The 22,655-nt window shown below is 41.3% G+C and overlaps 1 protein-coding gene across 2 annotated transcripts in view; it reads left to right on the forward strand.

The window, feature by feature from the left end:
• LOC102247358 (GTPase IMAP family member 7-like) overlaps nucleotides 1-17,361 on the forward strand; it is a 59,002-nt gene extending 41,641 nt beyond the window's left edge. The window contains exons 1-2 of one of the 2 annotated variants that reach the window (XM_014539640.1): nucleotides 10,569-10,642; nucleotides 15,961-17,361. In XM_014539640.1, coding sequence (XP_014395126.1) covers nucleotides 15,999-16,886 — 888 coding nt within the window. In that variant the 5' untranslated portion in view covers nucleotides 10,569-10,642; nucleotides 15,961-15,998 and the 3' untranslated portion in view covers nucleotides 16,887-17,361. Of the gene's footprint in view, nucleotides 1-10,568; nucleotides 10,643-15,960 lie in introns of those variants that run through there. The other variant, XM_014539639.1, reaches the window with a different exon arrangement.
• The last annotated feature ends 5,294 nt before the right edge of the window (nucleotides 17,362-22,655 follow it).

Genomic DNA, 22,655 nt, shown 5'->3' on the forward strand with positions numbered 1-22,655 from the left:
TACACATACAAAAATAAAAATAAAAATACCAAACCCCCAGCAAAGAGGGTGGGGGCAGAATCTGTAGATGCTGAGCTTATATATAGAAGATAAGGTTAAGAATTGGATGAATATAGGAAGGATCTCAATTCAGTATAGAGGAAGTAGGAAGGGGATGGGTGAATAAGAGAAAAGAGAACAAGAAAAAAAATAATAATAAATTTACATAAAATTTGATTTCAAAAATGGCAAATAAAATAAAATAAAATAGATTGATGGAAAAATTATGTGAAAAAAATAGAAAATAAAGCAACAAACAAAAACTGGAAAACAAAGAAAAAAGAAAGAAAAGAAAGAAAAAAGAGAGAGATAACAAACTAATAAAAAATAAAATAAAATAAAAATGAAAAAGTGAAGTGTTCCTTTGGCTGGCATAAGACCCCAACCTTCTGTACTGTAGTGTTTCCCAGGTTCTGATTGCTGGGACTTAAAGTCTCTCTTTAGTCCAGTCCCTTTGGACTCTCAGAGACTATTTAGGTTGTTTTTGTTTTTAATCCTTTGTACCATTCAGGGTGGAATCTGGGTGTGGCTGTATTAGTTGCCTGGATACTGGAGGGAGGGGCTATCTCTTCAGGACAAAATGGCTGCCCAGGTGTCAGGCTCAGGCATGACTCAGCACCAAACTGGCTGCCACTTCTCCTGGATCCCCCTCTCTCCCCAGATTCCTCAATTCTGCACCTTCTCCCACACTCCAGCCACAGGTAAGTGTCTGTATCCGAAAGGTCCTATGAACTAGGCTTTATGAAGAAGGGCACAAGCCACAGAGGCTGGAGACACTGAACCTCTATGCACTCCTCTTCTGCCGGCACTCTTCAGCCTTTGCTGACTGTGGACACAGATCTAGAATCCCCTGCGAGGGGGGAAAGGCTGCGCCTCTGAACGCTCTTCTTATGCTGACACTCCTCAGCCTTTCCTGATTGTGGACCCAGATCTAGAATCCCCTGACAACCAGCAGTTCTGCATAACTTCTTTCAACTGCGCCCATCCCAAGGGAGGTGGCCCAAGCCAATGCTGTGTGGATTCCCTCTGATCCTCAGTGCTCAGAGGTTTGGCTGATTATCCTTCCCAGAGCCTAGACTTTACCTTTCTCCAGGAGTCCTCTGCCTTCCCCAGCTGCAAACTGTCTCCCAGCTGAATCTCCTCTGCCAATTCGTGCTGAATGTTATTCATTTCAGCTGCTCACCCTATCTGCTTTGGGACAAGGAATGGGACACGTCCTTCTATACTGCCGCCATTTTGTCTCTCCCCGGTGAATCATTCTTAAGTGTTTTTGTTTTTTTTTAATATATTTTATTGATTTTTTACAGAGAGGAAGGGAAAAAGAGATAGAGAGTTAGAAACATCGATGAGAGAGAAACATCGATCAGCTGCCTCCTGCACATCTCCTACTGGGGATGTGCCCGCAACCCAGGTACATGCCCTTGACCAGAATCGAACCTGGGACCCTTCAGTCCGAAGGCTGACGCTCTATCCACTGAGCCAAACCGGTTTCGGCAATTCTTAAATGTTTGATAGAATCTGGGCTTGATGTTTTCTTTGTAGGTAATTTTTTGTATTAATAATTTAATCCCTTTATATATTATAGATCTATTTAAATGTCCGTATTTCCTTGAATCAATTTTGATAGTTTATGAATTTTTCCATTTTATCTATGCTATCTAATTTGGAGAGCCTAAGATTGTTTATAAAATATCATAATAATTATCTTTTCCTATAATCTCATTAATAATTGCTTTTTTCTATAAACTTTTTCATTCCAGATTTTACTAATTCTCTATATATTTTTAATCAAATTGGCTAAATATTTGTCAATTTTTTGATATTTTCAAAGAACCAAGTTCTGGGGTTTTTTTGTATTGATTTTCTATTTTGTAGTTCATTAATTTCCAATGGTAGTCTTTATTGTATCTTTCTTGTAATTGCTTTAGGTTTTGTTTCCTCCTTAATCAATGCCTTAATGTGGAAAATTAGGACACTGGTTTGAGACCTTTAATCTTGGTTTAATATTGCTACATGTATATTTCTAGATATAAAATTTCCTCTGAGTATCACCTTGGCTACCCCCCATGAGATTTGCTATGCTGTTTTGTTTTGTTGGGGTTTTTTTCCTTTCTATCTATCTCAAAGTCTTTATAATTTCTCTCTTTATTTCTTCTTTGATTCCTTGATAATTTAGAATTGTATTGGTTAATACTGATTTTTCCCTGGCTGGGGTATTCAGCGATTAGAACATAGGTCTGAGCACTGGACGGTTGCAGGTTCAATTCCCAGTCAAGGGCATGTACCTAGGTTGCAGGTCCAATCCATGGCCCAAGGTCAGGATAGAAGGAGGGTGTGGGAGGCAACAAATTGATGTGTCTGTTCTCTCTCTCTCTCTCTCCTTCCCACTTCCCTTCCCCTCCACTCTCTCTAAAAAGCAATGGGAAAAATATCCTCAGGTGAGGATTAAAAAGCCATACCTATATATAGTCCTTTTCCTCAAGTTTTTTTCTGTTACTGATTGCTAACTTTCCTTCATTATGGCCAGAGAACATACTCTGTATGATTTCAAGCTTCTTAAATTTATTGAGGCTTATTTTACGGCCTCATACATGGTCTGCTTAGGAGAATGTTCTTTGTGCATTTGAAGAGCAAGTGTTTTCTGGTGTTGTTGGGTGGAGTGTTCTAGTGTTATATCTATTTGGTCCCCACATCTCATCTTTGTTGACCTCCTGATTAGTTGCTCTTGACTTATGTTATTTTTACACCAATCATTGATTCTTTCTTTTGCTGGTTTAAACCTACCATTGAGCCTCTCTAGTAAAATTTTCATTTCTATTTGATGAGGTATTGTCATCATGGCTTCCTTTTTTTTTAAGCATTATTGCCCTAAGTTCTTTAAACATATTTCTAAGTGCTGCTTTGAAGCATTGTTTTCAAATCCAATATGTTGGCTTTCTCACAGAGAGTTACTGTTGCTTGAATTTTTGTCACTCCCCAGGTCACAATTTCCTGTTTCTTTGTAGTATATCTTCCAGTTTAGTGATTCACCCCTGCATTTCTAGGGCTCAAGTTGCAGTTGTTTTCAAGTTGGTTTCATGGCATGGCTGGACTCTTGTGGAGAAGTCTATTTCCCCTTCAGTGTGAAACTTATGATTGTGATCCTCAGAAAGCACAGCCTTGGGATGTCACCTTGAATGACAATAGTCATAGCCGCGCTCTCTTTCTCTCTTTCTTTAATCACTGTTAAGCTCCATGTCTCCTTCAGTTTTATATCCAGCTGTTAGGTCTACTAATTGCCATCTGTTTTCTCTCCTGTTTTGGATAATGTCGTTGGGCATAAAATGCTCCACAGTCTGATATAAATAAAATTGGTTTCCTTTGCAGGGGTGGTTTTAAGGGGCCAGTCTTTCAGAATTTTTCTGTTCCTAGAACAGCCCTTTGTACATGTCTATTTTCCTGGTACTCTAGTAAATGGCTAACCCATGGTTTCTCTTAAAGCTCTTATCGGATTACCAGACTCCTCTAAATTACTTACCATTAAAACTTTCACAGTTTTCAAGAGTGCCTGTGAACTTCCCATACTCTGCTTCAAATAAAGTCATTTCTTCTGAGGAGATCTTTGGAGTTCTCTGTAATTATAGACTTCTTTTTTTCCTGCGCAAAAGCTCTGAGCCACAGCTCTGGGGCCTGATCAAAGGATGTTTGCCTCTGGTCTTCTCAACCTGCCTCTCTCCCAGCATGGACTCTCCATTATATGAGGGAGCTGGAGTGTGGGCCGCTGGGTCCACAGTATTCTTAGTAGCCTGTTGTGCCTGGGATAGAGCCTCTGTGCTATGACTAGAGAAGCATGAGGGTGCTGCTGGCTGTGCTCACCAGTTTAGTTCTGCAAATAAGAGTTAAAGGGAATCATGAGAAATGCTGCCAGCCTGCCCCTATTGGTAAGGTAGCATATATTTGATGGTTAACTGTGGGGAGCAGTAGCCCAATCTTCTTTATTGCATCTGCTCAGAATGGAGTTTCCTTTAAGCTGAGCTGAAGGTGAGTGGGGGAGTCATGGATTAGGTACAACCCAGATTCTCACACTTGTTACTACAATTTGGCCCATTGTAAAAAAATAAACATTTCTTCATTTGCTATATTACCTTAGGGCAGATTTAGAGACTTTAATTGTAAAAAATTTCACCAGATATGATTGTTCCACCAGCTATAACTCTGCAGGGCACCTCACAATCCTGTCTGAAAATAAAAACCCAGTCAGTTTTAGATTAAATTATGGTTACTCTGCTAGCTCCCCTCAACTTCCTTCCTGCTGAGTGCATGGATTTTGTATAGTTTAGTTTTCCCTTTTTATGTTTGTTCAGTGGGGTTCAATGAACTATTGCAAAATGGGGCCTAGGTGACAGCTCTCTTGCCTTCCAAATTGCTATGTTTATCTGGAGTCCTTGGCTTTCCAATCAATGCAGATGTGTTATAATTGTAGAGGATAGTAGAAATTCTGGTGTCTCCTTATATTTCCAAATAGTCATTTATGGCCTTTCACAGCTCAGAAACGAGTCCCCTAATTCTAATTTAAAGCGATATTTCCAAGTGATATTTCTTCCGTAAATATTGCAAAACAATGAGGCTGTATTAGGTGTTTATTCACAAGTTAAGTTTTGAGAATGTCCTTATTAGAACTTGAAAGATGGCAACATCCATGAGCACTGGTTCAATTTAGAGTAGAATTTATTTTGTTAGTCTCATGTCAGAGTCAAAGTGCTAAGTGTTGTGCCTGCTCTGGAGGAGGAACAGGTGAGGGTTTGGAGACTCACAGGGGAACTCCTCCATTTTATACTCAGGCCAGCCAGCACCACCGATCCTAAATACTCTTCAGGCTGATCTCCATGGTGAGGTTTCTTCTTGGCCAAGCCTTCTCTTCTCACCCCTCTGAACACTTCAGCAGGTACAATTCATGGGACATGTGCCCTGCAACCTAGCCTTTCTAGCCTGTGCTGTGTCCAAAACTTTAAGTGATGAGTTAAACAAAAAAAGGAGGAAGCAAGGACTGGAAAGTGCTGTGGTGGAGGCAGGATGTGTGCTTTCCAGTGCACAAGTGCATTTACAATAACATCCTGTAGCTCATTTCTTGGAAATTGGGTGGATTATGAGAAGCAAAAAAAAAAAAATTGTGCTGTGATGTCCTTGGATATACATTAAAATTACACATTTGTCCCTTGGTAAAGATGTACTTACAGCATTTATCAGTAGTAATAAACCACCTAAAGACATCAAACTAAACCTAAAAGGAAGAAATGCACATAACATCAGAAATTTTGGAAACCAAACTGAAAATCCCAGAAAAGAGGCAAGTGACTGAAAGTTAACAGATGGATCCAGCAGCCTCTGAATTCTTTCTGGATTCCTGTTCTAAGGAGCCTCTTCTTCTGCCCCCAGGGTCATGGAAGGGCTAAGAATTCAGGGTTGTCCAAGCAAACAAATGAGTTTTGGAGGAAGGGGAATAAAAAGTCCTGGCAGGTGAGTGAGGAAGGGAGCGGAGGGTGTTCTGAGACTGGCAGAGACTGTGGGAGGCACACTTGCTGCCCTGCTTCCTGCCTTCCAGCTGTTGGTGCCACATGGTGATGGGCCTGGGATCTGTCACTGTCTGTGACTGTATGTGACTCTGATGACCCCAGGCACTCAGAGCATGGGAGCAGAGGCCCTCAGTGACATTGCTCCTTCACACAGACCCTCAAGCCAAGAGTCCCTGGACTGGTCCCTCCAAGTGGTCTTCCATGAGGAGCACTGTTTGCTGTCACAGGTTTATCACTACAATCAACCAACATCTGAGAGGACGTGTGGGTAAGCAGCCAGGGCTCAGGATTCAAATCACTGGGAGAGTCTGAGGACTTGTTCTCATGGGCAAGGCCCACATATTGGTGTATGGTGTAATTCCTTGGAAGGCATCAGACTTAGATGATCTGACACTTATCTATCTTCTTATCTGTAGAGATTCCAGGCCTCAGAGGGGTTATTATTTTGTCCAAAGCCATAGATGCTGCTAGTGGCAGAACCAGACCCACATAGCTTTCCTGACTGCATTTCACATGTTAATGGCAGACACTAGTGCTGATGTGCTAATGTGACATTCTGCTCTGTCGCTCATGGAACAAAACCAGTGTCAGTGATGTTAACAGCAGGGGACACACTGTCAGATATATTAGCATTGTGTGCTGCCAGCTGAGTAAGGTGGCTCCTGTGTATTTAAATGCACAAACACACTTTTTGTTTTACTTTGCAAACAATGAGGCCCTACTCTGCTTTTAAATGAAACTATTTATAATTTTTAAAATTAAAATTTTTGGGGGTGACATTGGGATTAATATTATGTGTATTTCTAGTGTGACATACTATGTTACATTATCTGTATATTACATGGTGTTCCCACCACTGAAATTCTGGTCTCTTTCCATCACCATATATTTGACTCCATTTACCCCTTAAAACCCCCATCATCCTTTCTGCTAGTAACCACCATACTGTTGTCTTGGTCTGTGAGTTTTTGTAAAACTATGTATTCTTTTTTTTTTAAATATTTTATTGATTTTTTACAGAGAGGAAGGGAGAGGGATAGAGAGTTAGAAACATCAATGAGAGAGAAACATCGACCAGCTGCCTCCTGCACACCCCCTACTGGGGATGTGCACGCAACCAAGGTACATGCCCTTGACCGGAATCGAACCTGGGACCTTTCAGTCTGCAGGCCGACACTCTATCCACTGAGCCAAACCGGTTAGGGCGAAAACTATGTATTCTTTTATGTGAATATGTTGTTCTCTGGGAGTGTGAGGTCAGCTCTTAACAGTGGGCCTGGAGCAAGCTCTCAGGCAGAAGTGGTCTCAGGACCTGCTGTGCTCACACCAGCCTGGTAGTCTACCCACTCCCTTAAGAGTCCAGGAGCCCTTCATTTCCACTTTCTCTCTCAAAAAGGAAGAATTTGGGGGTTTGTTTTGGTGCTGCATATATTGTTGACAACCACTAAATTCTTCAGTAAGGGGCCTGTGTTCAGAAACTAAAACTAAAGAGAATAAGGTGGAGCTGATTATAGGGTATGCTAGCCTTGGACAGTGAGGTGTTGCTGACAGAGTCAGACAGAGTTTGAAGGCCTTTCTGAAAAATCCATCACTTCACTCATCAGCAGCCTCTGTAGTCCACCTTTGCCAGACATGCATTGGCGGTGGGAAAGACTCTAGTAAACATAAGCTCAGACATAAAGGAAAATTCTAGGATGCTGAGTGGATGGAACATGAGGAGAGCAGGAGAAAAGGTGGAGGAAGAAGAAAGGTGTTGTGTGAGATTCCTAGGGCTGATATAACACAGTACCCCTTACTGTGTAGCTTAAAGCCACAGAAACGTATGGTCCCATAGTTCTGGGGCTCCAGCATCAAAAGGTTGGCAGAGCCACTCTCTCTGAATTGACCATGGGGAGGATCCTTGCTGGTTCCCAACTCGTTGTGGCTGCTGGCAACCCTTGGAGGTCCTTGGCTTGTAGATGCATTGCTCTCATTTCTTGACTGTTGCATTTTACAAGGAGAAACCAGGCTATACCTCCCAAACTGTCTTTGGAAATACAGTGTATTGCTTTCAATCTCTTCTTTCCACCCAGTAGTAGAACATAACTCAGCGACTTCTCTCCCACATTGTATCAAGTATCACATTTCTTCCAGTGTCCAATACCACGGTCCTCACTTTGAACTGAGATCTCACCTTTAATATTCAAATTCCTAACAACAAATTCTTCAAGGATATCTAGGCATTTTCTATCAGTTGCCCCAGAATGCTCCCAGCGTGTATGCATTACCCAATTCCACAACCACATCCATATTTTAAGCATTTCTTTTACAGCAGAACCCCACTTCCTGGTATAAACACTGATCCTATGAAGTCAATACTTCTTTTTAAAGATCAGTAAAGGGAGTTACAGAGAGGTCAACCTATCCACATGTGGTAGGCTAAAAATTACACCCGCCCCCCAAACCCATATAAGCATTCCTAATCCCAGAACATATAAATGTTTCCTTACTGCAGATGTGTTGAAGTTAATGATTTTGAGATGGAGAGATTGTCTTGGATCATCTGAGTGAGTCCTACCTGTAATCACAAAGGCCCTCAGAAGAGGGAGGCAAGATCAAAGGAGGAAGAAGGCAATGTGATGATGGCAGCAGAGATTGGAGTGATGTGATCACAAAACAATGGATTCTGCAAGCTTCTAGAATCTCAAGGAAATAAGCGATGGATTCTCTCTTAGACATATTGTCAGCCCTGAGGATACCTACATTTTATCTCCATAAGGCTAATCTCAGACTTCTCACCTCCAGAACTCTAAGAAAATTAATTTGCATTGTCTCAGGAAACTAAATTTTGGGTAATTTTTTTATGGCAGCAATAGGCAACTGATATACCAAGGTTAATTGTGCATTATGGAAGTTTCAGGACAGTTCAAGAAACTGTTCCTTTCACCTCCTGTAATTATTTTTGCAAAATTGTAATAATTTTGAGTTTTGGATTTATCTAGAACATAGCAGCAAAGAAAATCCTTCAACTCCACAATGCAGACTTCGATAGAAGTTAAAGAAATGTATTTTAATAACCCCAATCTTTAAAAAAAATCAATATATTTTCACGTTGACATGTATGTCTATGATGTAAAGCATAAAGGGGGAAAAAGAATAATAGAAAAATGTAAAATAGGAAGCCATGTCTTTCTATACATTCATCTCTTTTCTTCTGACTATGTGGAAGGAGCAGCATCCTGGGAGGGGGAAGAACACCTTCATGGAGTTGCAGGTGGGGACCAGCAGCAGAGAGACAGGTGGCTCACAACAGAGGTGGGTATGGAAAGTATCTCCTAATGACAAGGTGCATGGCCAACTGAACAGCACAGGAGAGACATGAGGCAAAATCCCCTCTATCAAAAGTCTCCTAGAGGGAGGTCAGTCCTAAGTGAGGGATCAGGGGTGGGAGCCGTGATCCAGATGCTCCTCCATGGCCAGTGACCTCAGGGCTATTAGCATTCAAGGCTGGCATCCTATTTTCTGTAGCACCTATGGATTCTATGTCCCTCTTCCCTTTTGGGAACCTATGATTGTTCCTGGAGAAGCGATTAGTTGTCCCTGAAAACATAAAAGGCAGCTTCTGACAGGAGAAGTTTCATTCAGGGAATATGGAGAATGAAGTGAAACTGGGGCAGTGGTGGACGTATTTTGATCCGGAGATGCAGTTCTGACTCTGCTCTGGTCTCATATATCTATATAAAGCCTGTCAAGGTGAGCTTCATGGATGTGTGACTTGTAGGTTTGCTCAAGGATCTGTGCTTAGAGGGTTTAAAGCTCTGTAATGTCATCTTCAAATTTAAATTATATTTAAACAATATGCTTGGTATTTTCCTTTTGTGCCACACCTTCTGAATTGTGTAGCTGGCCCTGATCTGTGTCTTTATTGGAAATAGGAAAACTGTTACCTGGGATACTTCAGGTGATCAAAGTCATTCATACCAATAATTGGTCCAATAATATGGCCATTTACACCATCATTTCCAAATCTATCTGCTTCCCTCTATTGGTAGCAACACTATTGTGCTCTACTTCATGCCACATCTGGTCCCCTTATTACCTATCCTCATGCTTAAGCATTGACTAACCCACTTTCTCAATCCAGTGAAGCAAAATGTGTAATCAAAATTTAATATATTTGTGGTGATGGAACAGACAACTAGAACATCTAGTCAACCATGAGAGATTCAACAGCCTGCCTCTCACCTGGAAACAATTTCTAGAGCCTTTTGGATCCATCCACTGGTAAATCTAGAATAAGCTGCCTCTGTCTGGGCCTGGAGAGGGAGAAGATAGGAAGGCTGAGAGGGAAGGTTGCATTTACTCCCTGGGTGCATCTTTATATGTCATGCAATGCAGACTTTTAACCCTGCAAGAACCATATGAAAAAGCAAACAAACAAACAAACAAATGCAGAGAGATTGTGATCATTGGGAGACTTTTCCCAGGCCTCTCCTTCCTTGTTTCCTCTTGGCTCTCAATGGTTTATACCCCTTTGGCTTTGTACCTGAGTTTTGTTAATTTCTGCATGAGTAACTTGAGACGCTCCTAAAAGAGTAGACTCAAAACCCATATTGCACCATCACTAGCCAGATCCGATGGTAAACCCAGTCCCATGTCCAACTTTCTTTTTCCAGAATGACCCCGCAGTCTCTCACTGCACCAGGGAAGGTGATAGACACTGTGCCTGGCCTTTTGGGGCAAGATTTATGTCATTTATTAAGGGCCTTTGGATCCACTACCATAACCCCAAACACCAAATATACATTAGCTTTGGTAATTTTGGTACAAGAGCAAGCACAGGGAGGAAATGGTTTCAAGTTGGCAAAATTGAAGCAGCCACCAATTTAGGGGAAATATTACTGTCTCTTTAAAGGCAAACAGTTCCTCCTCTAGCTCCACCCAATCTATGCTGCCTGGCTCAGTGGTTTAAAAGGGTGTGAATACTTTTTCTTCACAGTTAAAACAAAAGCACCAGCTCGAAGAGTGTCTTTGGAGTCAATTTGAGAACTCATCAACTGGTTGAAAAGAAGGTGAGTCTGGCTGAGAAGCAGCCCTGAGCACTAGAGTTGTTTGGGCAGTAGGTCCATGCAGTGTTCATGGTGTGGGTTCTGGTCCCAGGAAGAACCAGGTTCTGTGCCAGAAGCAGAGAGGGGGTGTAGGGGTGGGGGGAGGAGGGTGCTGTCAGAGGGTAGTGAAGGAGGGTAGGGAGGGGAGTCAGGAGCTTTATTAGTACAACTAGAAGCCTGATCCATGAAATTCGTGCAAGGGGCTTGGCCAACACAGCCCTGACAACCTGCCTCTGCTGGCACTTGCAGCCCGGGCTTCTTCTGGAAGGACGCCCAGAAGGTTGTTTCGTCTAATTAGCATATTATGCTTTTATTATTATAGTTGTTACATGTCTCATATTGAACAGGATACTTTTGTGCTGACTGGTGCACCTTCATGCTAACTGCCTCCTTTTACTGAAAAAAAAGCAGGATCCCAGAGAGTGTGGTGATTCTAGGGGTTGCCCACATCACTAAGGCCAGATGAAATCTGCACTGAAGTTTGCTGAATCCTTTCCGTCATTTAGCAGAGAGAAGCTCTGACCAGAGTAGTGCGACCTGTGAAGTGAGGACAGGGTGTCATGGGTAGAGGTGGGCTATTCTGCAGGGACAATGTATCTGAAACCCTCCAGGAAAGAGTGTGGATCTCTTCCCTGCCCTCTCTTGATCTAGCTCTGATTCGATGTAATTTTAGAATCCTGGGTCTGAGAAGACACTGAGAGGAGGCCGTTGTGTGCAGTGGTTAGGAGGAAGGTGGTAGTCAGACAGACTTTGAATTTGATACCTCCTCTGCCCAATACCTGTTAGCACTGTGACCCTGGGCAAGTGTCTCGGCATTTTCAAGGCACATCAGTGTCTTTAAAAAGTTAAAATAATAAAATTAGCTTTTTGCAGGTTATTATGGAGGAGTAGGTGAGATAATGTACAAAAAACTATCAGCGTGGTTGGTAGTGTCATCAGTGATTGTATTACACACATATCAATTTTTTTATAGTTGAAAAATGTTAATTTACTCAAAGATAAATGAACAATACAAGGAACTTCCATGTACCTAGACCAAGCTTCCACAATTATTAAGTGATGCCAATCTCGTTTTATCTATATACTCACCACTCTCCAGCCACCGCATATTATTTTGAAGCAAATACCCTTGTTTCATTTTATCAGTAAATCTTTGTAACCATTTAAAAACATGACCATAATCAGACTTCAAAAGGCAAGTAGAATTTTTAACAGAGTTCCCAGTTGCCTTCAGATTTCCCTGATTGTGTCATAATTCAAAAAACTGTTTGAAGTTGGATCCATTTAAGATTCATAAATTGAAAATGTTTGGTTTCTCTTATGTTTAATTTAATATATAGCTTTCTCACCTTCCCTGTTTCTTTCTGGAAAATTTCTCTGTGTAAGAAGGAGGACGTCTTTTTCCCAAAAGAACTGGACAGTTTACATTTTGTTGATTAACATTCTCACGGTGTCATTTCACCTGCTTTTCTAGTTCCAGTGTTTTGTGGGAACTTATATTTGAGGAGAGGCTTGATCTGACTCAGGTTTGACTATTTGGTGGGAATACATCATAGGTTCAGCTGTAAACTTCCCTCAGAAGAACATAATGTTTGGTTGTCTCTCATTCTTTGACAGTAATCGACATTAATGATGGCCTAAATTTCATTAAGGGTCAGAAGGGATTGTTAGGTCCCTGAAGGAGGAACACACCAGGCCAGAGTGGTGAGGGATTATGAATTTATTCAATCATCTGCACAGGAGGTGGCTGAGCCTGGATGGCTCCAGCCCCCAGTGATTGGAGTCAGAGGCTTTTAAAGGAGTTTTGGTGGGCTTTTTCTGGGCGGAGACTTTTTTATTCATACCCAGAAGGGAGATAATGGAATGTGGTCAACTCAAGTGAAATATGGTCTCAGCAAAGGGAATGTCCATAGTGAAATAGCCTGAAAAGCCAGTTCCCGGGGGGAGGGGTAGTGATTCAATTACTAGATCAAACCTAATAGTGATGATATCAAATCCTATCATTCTTCCCTTAGTTATTAGATCAGTGGTTCTCAACCTTCTGGCCCTTTAAATACAGTTCCTCATGTTGTGACCCATCCATAAAATTATTTTCGTTCCTACTTCATAACTGTAATGTTGCTACTGTTATGAATCGTAATGTAAATATCTGATATGCAGGATGGTCTTAGGCAACTCCTGTGAAAGGGTTGTTTGACCGCCAAAGGGGTTGCAACCCACAGGTTGAGAACCGCTGTATTAGATGGAAAAATCTTATAAAAAGAAAGTTCCCTCCAACCATTCTCTCATTTCCATGAAGTACAGTGGTATCTGAAAGACAAGATACATGCTCAATTCTTTCCCTTTATTTGCCAATGTTCATAAAAAGAAGATTCTTTCCTAGCACACTTCCAAGGGAGTGATTGACTATTATAAGTAGGAGGCCTTGTTATGAACTCATGTATTTTAAGATATCTGATATATTTTGATTCATTGGTGTAATTATCGATGCTCACATTGCCCCATCCATGTCCAGTTGCATTCTCTTGAGGTTTGCTCTTAAGTCCTTTCCATAAGATCCCTGTGATTTTTGAGAGCATCCTGGCTTTCTTGTTGACAAGAGAGTGAAGGCTCAACTGAAGCATTTTCTGCCTATTCCTGGAATCAGTAGTTTATTTATAAAACCCTAATTTTTTTGGTGGGAAATGGCATTTGGAAACCACACTCTAGGCACTAAGGGTGGTCATTGTCACCGGGCTCATTATTATCTCTATTCCTTTTCAATGGACTTCAAATTGCACACACACACACACACACACACACACACACACGCACACCCGAATAGGATTTTTGAAAACAATGTATTTCAGGTTATTTTTTTAAAAAACTTAAGTTAATACCACTAAAGATGGACAATGAAATTATTGCTTTTTTAAGTGTCTTGGACCAATTCCTTATATGGTTCACCCACCCCACAATATACAATTAGATTTGTTTGCCATTTGATTTTGGTTTTTGTATTTTAAAATATATTTTTTGTATAATTATGTAAGTTACCTACATGGTTTCAAGATAAAATCTATGAAATCTTAGTGTAACCAAGAAACCCAGTTTCCAGCTTCTGTCCCTGTCCCCTCCACCCTGCTTCACCCATCCCCATGTAAGTAAACTTTTGTTGGTTTAGTTTTCAGAGTATTCTGCCATTGCCTTTTGATATATATGAAAAAGTTATGTGTTATATTTTATATATGTAGTGCATATCCTCCTAATTAGAGAAATGATAGGTCAACTCCACATTATTTTCTTCACTTTCTTTTTTCCACTTAATGATGAATCCTGGGGACCTCTCCATGCTTGTATAGAGAGACACATTACTTTCACAGTTGGATAGTCCTTCACTGTGCGGATATACCTTAGATAATTCAACCAGTCCCTACTGATGGCCATTTGACAGGTTTTTGGTATTTTGCTAATACAAATAATGATGCAATAAATAGCCTGATGCGTCATTTTTCTACATTTTTGTCAGTGTAGTTAAGGGATAAATATTAAAATGGGGAATTGGCAATGAATGAGAAAATGCATATGTACTTTTGCAGGACAGTGCTGACTTCCCTTCTGTAGGATTTGGACTGTTTTTCCATTCTCACCAGCCATGCAGGAGAAGGCCTGCTTCCCTCATACCTTTGCCAACAGATTATGCTGGCAAACATTTAGACCTTTGCCAAACCTGGAGGTGTCAAGTAGTATCTCACCTCAGAAATAGAGGTGTGATTTAATTAATATTTTTAGTGAATTTATTTTTTGTGTTTTGATTTATTTTTCTCTGAGTGTATGTTAATGTATTTTTATATATTCAAGGTACATTTAAATTCATTTTTCTCTGAATGTTTATTTCCCATCTCTGCTCCATATTCTACCAAGTTGCTGTTATTTGGTTTCTGTACTTTTTAATTGTCTGTATCTAACAGAAACATTTACCCCCTTTGTTGTAAGCTGAAAAATATTACTGTACCTGCTTTTAAATTTTTGTTTTAATTTTTCAAAGATGTCTTTTGTCCCACATTATCTGTAATATTTTTATGTAATCACACTTATTCATCTTTTTCCTTGCTCTATTTCAAATCTTAGAAATATTTTCCTTACCTCCAGGTTACAAGTCACCATGTGTGTTTTTTCTTTTATTTACATAAATTTTTTTTTTTACATTTAAACTTCTCATCTGCTTGCAATTTGAATGACATGAGGCAATGGATGCAATTTTATCTTTTTTTTGTAGGGTTATACAGTTATCCCAAAGTTGCTTTATTACAACATCTTTGGCCTCTTTGATGTGGTATGCTGCTATATTGAATCTAACTGTAACATAGTGTCATTGAATTGAATATAAATGAATAATATATGATTAATTTGGTCTCTTTCTGAATTTTTTGTTTGGGGTTCACTGTTCTCTCTATTCGTATAACAAAATCACACTTCTGTAATTATAGAAACTACAAATGCTTGACTCCTGGTAAAGCTAGTCCTTCCTCCTTGTTCATTTTCTTGATAGTGCTGAATAACTTTCTTTTTTCTTCATCTAAATGAACTTTGTAATCCACCATTTAACTTTATAATACACTATTTTTCACCTGCATAAAAAATTGGTGATGATAAAAGTTTAAATTTACAGTTATATAAAATAATGTTAGAGAAGTACCTACTTTTTCTGCATCCCAAAACTTTATAACCTGCTATTTTAACTTTATAATCCACTCTTTTTCAGCTACAGGGAAAAAGTGATGATAAAAAATTGAAGTTTATAAAATCATGTTAGTTAATTATCTATTAATTCCAATGTATAAAATGCTTTAAACATGGATCAGTGGTGAATTTAGTCAACTGTCTTGACTGCATTAGGTAATTTTCTACATTTATCAATACGATGTGTTGTAACAAATTTTGGTATAAATATTTCCAAATGAGACATGCCTCTAGATTTATTTATTGGTCAAATCTCTGTTAGCCTTTAGGATCAATATCACACTTGATTCAGAGAAAGAATTGAAAGATTTCCCTCTTTTTTATATGATCAGGAATAGCTCACATAACATTGAGATGATCAGATTTGTAGAGGTCTGAGTTTTTCTGTGATAGCACCTGGACCTTGTACTCCATTGTGGAAAAACTCTGCTTTATTATTTTTTCCATATGAATAATACAGCAGTACAAATTTTCAGGGAGGACAAGAACAAAGAAAAGAGGTTTGGGAATGGTCCCCACTTACCTAAGTACCCTTTCCCCTTCTCATTCCCTTTCTTAAGGTCTTGTTGGTACCTGCATCTCAGAGCTTCTTGAGAAGATGGCTGGCCTTCAGGACAACACTCTGAGGATTGTTCTGGTGGGGAAAACCGGAAATGGAAAAAGTGCAACAGGAAACTCCATCCTTGGGGATAATGCATTTGAGTCTAAAATTGCTGCCCATGCTGTTACCAAGTCCTGTAAGAAAGAAGAGCGACACTGGAAGGGGAGAAACCTTCTTGTTGTGGACACCCCAGGGCTCTTTGACACCAAGGAGACACTGATGACCACCTGTAAGGAAATCAGCAGGTGTGTCCTCCTCTCCTACCCGGGGCCGCACGCCATCATCCTGGTTCTACAGCTGGGCCGCTACACGGAGGAGGAGCAGAAAACGGTTACATTGATCAAGGCCATCTTTGGGGAAAAGGCCATGGAGAACATGATCATCTTGTTCACTCGCAAAGATGGTTTGGGTGATCAGACACTGCATGACTTTTTAAAGGGGGCAGAAAACCTGCAAAGTATCATCCAGGAGTGTGGGAACCGGTGCTGTGCCTTCAATAACCAAGAAAGGATAGAGGAAACTGCGAAGGAAGCTCAACGGCAGGAGCTGGTGGAGCTGATAGAGAAAATGGTGCAGAAGAATGGAGGGGCTTACTTTTCTGCTCCCATCTACAAGGATATAGGGAAAAAGCTGCAACATCAGAAAGAGGCCTTGAAGATAATCTATGAAGATCAATTAAAGAAGAAAACTAAATTAGTTGAAGATCTATATGCTCAGGGGAAAATATCAAAGCAAGAAATTGAGAAGGAAAAAATAATCTATTTTGAGATCTATAAAGAAAATATCAAAAATATTGAGGAAGAAGCTAAAAGAAATATATTTGAAGATATCGTCAAAAGAGTTTGGAGTGTACTTTTAGGAATATGGAATAAGTTTTGGAAATAATGTAAATTTTATTTTTGTTTCTTAATTTACTATGATTTGTTAATGTGGTTAATTATATTTTCCAAAGATGACTACAACAATATATTCTATCCCACCCATTTCTTCTTATAATCAGTTTGTTTTTCCTTCAGTTGAATTATAGGGTTTGTCCCCTACCTTGAAATTCAATGGGCTTTGTGACTGCTTTGACGACTACTGTGTGATTGTGACTTCAATAGGGAAAATGCCTCTTTACTCCCAAGGGTTTGTGAGCTTGGCACTTGGCCACCATGTGGTGAGGAAGCAGAGGTTGCCCATAAAGAGGCCACATGAAGAGAATTTAAAGTCACTGGCCCACCCCCCTGGCTGGTCTTTCATCTCCAGCAGAACCAACTTGCCAGCCCTGCATGTGAGGCAACATGGAAGCAGATTCTCCAGCTGACAACTGAGCCATCTCAGATGCAGCAAAGAGCAAAGATGGGCCACCCCCACTGCATCCTGCTTTCAGACTTGTGAGAAAAATAAAGATTGTTGTTGGTTTAAACCACTAGGCTTGGGATGGTTTGTTATGCTGTGATAGTAACCGCCACCATCTTCCCGGCTCACTCACCACCAATACCCACAAGGCTAACAAATGGAAGAAGTTACACAATTGGCATAATCAGGCAATAATATATTATGAAGAGTTCACAGACTCAACTTAGAAAAATGCAAATGAGAAATCCTTCATGTGTCAAGTGTCAAGTGTCAAGTGTTAACACCACCGGGATGCACATTTTTTCAGTCCACATCTGAGCACCATGTTAGTGAAGCAGCAGGCTTCTCCAGCAAGATGGTTCTGTGGTCCATGTGAGGCAGGATAGTAAGAAGCTAGGAAAATTCCTGGACAAATGGAATGGGGAAACTGAGATGAGAAATTTAACTGTTTGGGAGGCTTGTAGCCAGATTGTTAATCACAAGACCTCATCTTCCCCAACAAAGGGCACTTGAGAGCAAATGGTTTATGTTTAGTCCCTAACCAGAGAATACATAGCTCACATCACTCTGGTCTGGGAAGTAGAGCACAAAGAACCAGTTCATGCCATTTGTACCAGCTAAACCCAAGGGCAGATGAAGTCACAAAAACCACATTAAAACCAGGCACAACTAAGATAAAATAAAATAGTAAAACAGAGCAAAGAATAATCCAAAACTCCCCTATACACATACCTTGATGCATCAGCATATTAAAAATGCACCTGGACAACTGATTAGGAAAAAAAAAAAAAAGGAAAAATGTCATCAGGACAAAAACTTGCTCTAGCACAGGCCCATGCCCTATACCAGGCATGAACTTTTTATTTGTTCCTAAAATCTATGGATCCCCATGAGGGACTTGCAGCCAGCAGAGCAATGGGCAGTGGCAGCTGCACCCAGTCTCAGCCCCTGATCCTGTCTTCAAGGCCCCCTTTTCCCTGACTTCCCAGTGAGCTGACGCAGTCCCACCTTGACTCACTTCTTTCCTATAACATTTCTAGGGAGCCAAAGCAGCCCCAGCTCGGTTCTCTCCTATTGTTTCTTCTACCCTAAACCCTTCCTTTATTTCACTGTCCCCAGTTTTAATAAACATCCTCTCTCCTGTACCAAGTCAAGAACTCAGACATTATGCGCCAGTCCCTGTCTGATAACACATGGATGTTTGGAAGTTGCCAAATTCTCTTGTTTATTTTCCCTCTTTTCTTTTTTAGGTGCCATCCTAAAACGTCCCTGACTATAACTTAAAAATCTCTACTGTGTTAAATATATTTCCTTTGCATCTGTAGATCCACACTTTGCCCTCTTTCAACCTAGATCTTTGCCTTAGGAGGCTGATCTATGTGGATCATCTTGTTACAAAACTCAAGGGCCTCTCCACTTGGGGTGTCCTATTCAAAAAGGAGACATGGTTGTCACAGGATAGTTTTATTTACTTGTAGCAAGTTAAACAGATAGGGGATTAATATCAAAAGCTCTGTCTCCCCAAATGGAGAGGCTTAGCCATTCTTTACACTATTTGGTCAATTACACATTTATTTATTTTTATATTTTTTCTGTTGGCTACACTTACATAGGTTTCAGGTGCACAATTCTAAAACACATCATCTGTACAATCTATTGTGTGTTAACCACCCCAGTCAGGTCTCCTTCCATCATCTTGTATCCCCCATTCTCCACCTCCCCACACACACCTACTCACCTCACTGTTGTCCTTGTTCATTATTTTTTTTCTTATTTTTTCTTTTTTACTCATTTCCCCCAGATCCCCACCCCCATGACAGCTGTCAGCCTGCTCTCCATCTATGAGTCTGTCTCTCAAAAACATATGCTTTTAAAAAAACAGTCTCATCTATGTTTTTAGGCAAATATAAAAAATGGAGTATCTAAGGCAATGGTTCTCAAGATCTTTCTTCCTATTAAAAAGCATCTTGTGTTCCTAAAACTTTTCCTAAATTGGAATTAGGGATTAACAAATTTCCATGGTGGAGAAAATCATCATCATCTCCTCCACAGAGGTCTGAGATCTCAGCTCAGAGTCTAGGTCTCAGCCCCTCACATACATGTTCACATCAAGGAATGATTTTGGTGCATATCATCACACAACACACAAGTGGTTGTTGAGGCTTTGGTGGTAGAGTAAGTGGTATGGTAGGGCTACAGGGTATTAGAAAATTGACAGTCATTACATTAGTTGTGGTGGTGGTTTCACTGGTGCAGTATATGCAGTATATGTCTAAAACACTTATTGAAATCTTTTTTTCCATTTTAAATCCGGTGATTTGTCTTTAATTAATGGATTGCAAGAGTTCTTTATACATTGTGTTCTTTGGCAGGTTTTTATTAAATACCAGAGGCCTGGTGCACAAAAATTTGTGCACTCGGGGCCGTCCCTGAGCCTGGCCTTTGCCTTCTCCCAGTCTGGGATCCCTCGGGGGATGACCACCTGCTGGCTTAGGCCTGCTCCCTGGGGGATTGGGCCTAAGCTGGCAGCCAGGCATCCCTCTGGCAGCCCAGGAGCCGTCGGGGGATGTCCACTTGCCAGTGGGGAGCAGGCCTAAGCTGCAGTCGGACATCCTTAGCGCTGCTGAGGAGATGGGAGAGGCTCCCACTACCACTGCTGTACTGGCAGCCGTCAGCCTGGCTTGTAGCTGAGCAGAACTCCCCCTAGTGGAGTGCACTGAACACCAGGGGGCAGCTCCTGCATTGAGCGTCTGCCCCTGGTGGTCAGTGTGTGTCATAGTGACCAGTCATTCCCAGTCTTTCTGCTGTTAGGGTCAATTTGCATATTGCCCTTTTATTATATAGGATAGAGGCATGGTGCATGGGTGGGGCCAGCTGGTTTGCCCTGAAGGGTGTCCCAGATCAGGGAGGGGGTCGTGCTGGGGTGTCTGGTCAGCCTGGGTGAGTGGCTGATGGCTGTTTGCAGGCTGGCCACAGCTCCTTCAAGGTGGGGGTCCCCACTGGGGTGCCTAGCCAGCCTGGGTTAGGTGCTAATGGCTGTTTGAAGGCTGGCCACAGCCCCTTCAGGGTGGGTGTGCCCCCTGGGGTGCCTGGCCAGCCTGTTTGAGGGGCTGATGACTGTTCGCAGGTTGGCCATGGCCCCAGTCACCCAAGCTTTCAGTGGAGGCTGGCTGGAAGCAGGTATCTGGGATTTATTTATCTTCTATAATTGAAACTGTTGCCTTGAGCCGAGGATACAGCCTGTCAGGGCAGGCAGGAAGCTTGGCTTCCCCCATTGTCAGGGCAACCAAGACTCCTGCTTACTCCAGCTCTGTGGCTGCGGACTGCCATCTTGTTTGGGTTAATTGCATATAGTCACTCTGATTGGCTTGTCGGTGTGGCTTGTGGGTGTGGCTTGTGAGTATAGCGGAGGTATGGTCAATTTTCATGTTACCTTTTTATTAGATAAGATGACAAACAGCAGTCTAGTCTAGTTTCATTCTTTTGCATGTGCCTTTCTAGTTTTCCTGGCATCATTTATTGAAGAGGATTTCTTTTTTCCAATATATGTTTATGGCTCCTTTGTTGAAAATCATTATCCATATAAATGTGGATTTATTTCTGAACCCTCAATTCTCTTCCATTGATCAGTGTGTATACATTTCTGCCAATATACTGTTTTGATTATTGTCACTTTGCAGTATAATTTGAAGTCAGGGAGTGTGATACCTCTGACTTTATTCCTTTTTTGTCAGCAATGCTTTAGCTATTTGGGGTCTCTTGTGGTTCCACACAAGTTTGATGACTTTTTGTTGTATTTCTTTTTTAAATGCCATTGGATTTTGATGGGGGATTTCATTATATCAGTATATTGCTTTTGGGAAATATGGACATTGCAAATGGCAAGACTTTGGTTTTTTTATGGCTGACTAATACTCTCTCTATAGATAGATAGATAGATAGATAGATAGATAGATAGATAGATAGAGATAGATATACTAGAGGCCCAGTGCATGAAATTCATGCATGGGGGGTGGGTGTCCCTTAGCCCGGCCTGCCCCCTCTCACAGTCCAGGAGCCCTCAGGGGTGGGAGGCAACCCAGCGATCAGGGGAAGGCATGCCCCATCACACCTCTGCTGCTGCCACTTCCAGTAATAGATATAGATATAGATATATAGATATAGATATAGATAGATATAGATAGATAGATATATATCTATATATAGAGCTAATATGCAAATGGTTGTCACACCATCATGCCATAATGGCTCAGACACTAAACACTGGGGAGAGAGGAATGGGGACCAGCCAGGCACAAATGAACTCATGAGAGAGGAATGTGGACCAGCCAGGCTGCAGCCTGGGAAGGGGACAAGCCACCACCCCACCATCCCGGGAGCCAGAGGCTGCACCTGCACCTGTGGCCCAAGAGAGTGACTAGTCACCCGCCCTGTGGTCCCGGTCACCAGCCACTGGGGCTGCGGCCTGGGAGAAGGACAAGCTGGCCACCCTGTGGTCCCGGGTGCCAGCACCTGCAGCTGCAGCCTGGGTGAAGCCGCCCACCCACAGTCTCCTGTGGCCTCTGCCAGCCCTGGTGAAGCCAGCCCGGGTCCTGGGTGCCTGCAACCAGCTAGAGGAGGGAATCCTGGGTCCCGAGTGCAGGGCGAGGCAGAAGAGATTAGGGGCCATCAGGCAGGCAAGCAGGCGAACAGTTAGGAGCCAGCGATCCCAAATTGTGAGAGACAGTCGGACATCCCCCGAGGGGTCCTGGATTGGAGAGGGTGCAGGACTGGCTCAGGGACTCCCCCACCCATACACAATTTTCGTGCACTGTGCCTCTAGTATATATATAATCAGAATTTATTTATCTATCCATCCATATGTTTCTATGTCTTGGCTATTGCAAATAATGCTGAACTAAAAGAGGAGTGCAGATATCTGTTCAGATAAGTGTTTTTGTTTTCTTCAGCTAAATATCCATTAGTAGAATTGCTGAATCATACATATGTCATATGGTAGTTCTATTTTTAAAGAACTTCCATACTGTTTTTTACAGTGGCTGCACCAATTTACATTCCCACTAACATGGCAAATGGTTTCTCTTTTCTTCTCATTCTTGCCAACACATTTTTTTAAACATTAATTATTGAGTTGAACAGTCTGTATATCCCTCCTTTTTCTGAGTTTTAAAGATATCCCAAGTTTTGGAATTTATCAAATCTAAGAATTCCTGACAGTAATGATTTTGATCATTTTTCTCAGTAGTATACATTAACAGTTCACATAATGCATGGTTAGTTATAGACACATAAATCAAGTTTAAAGAAATAGTA

The sequence above is a fragment of the Myotis brandtii genome, unplaced genomic scaffold (genome assembly GCF_000412655.1).
Source record: "Myotis brandtii unplaced genomic scaffold, ASM41265v1 scaffold224, whole genome shotgun sequence".
Taxonomy (NCBI): domain Eukaryota; kingdom Metazoa; phylum Chordata; class Mammalia; order Chiroptera; family Vespertilionidae; genus Myotis; species Myotis brandtii.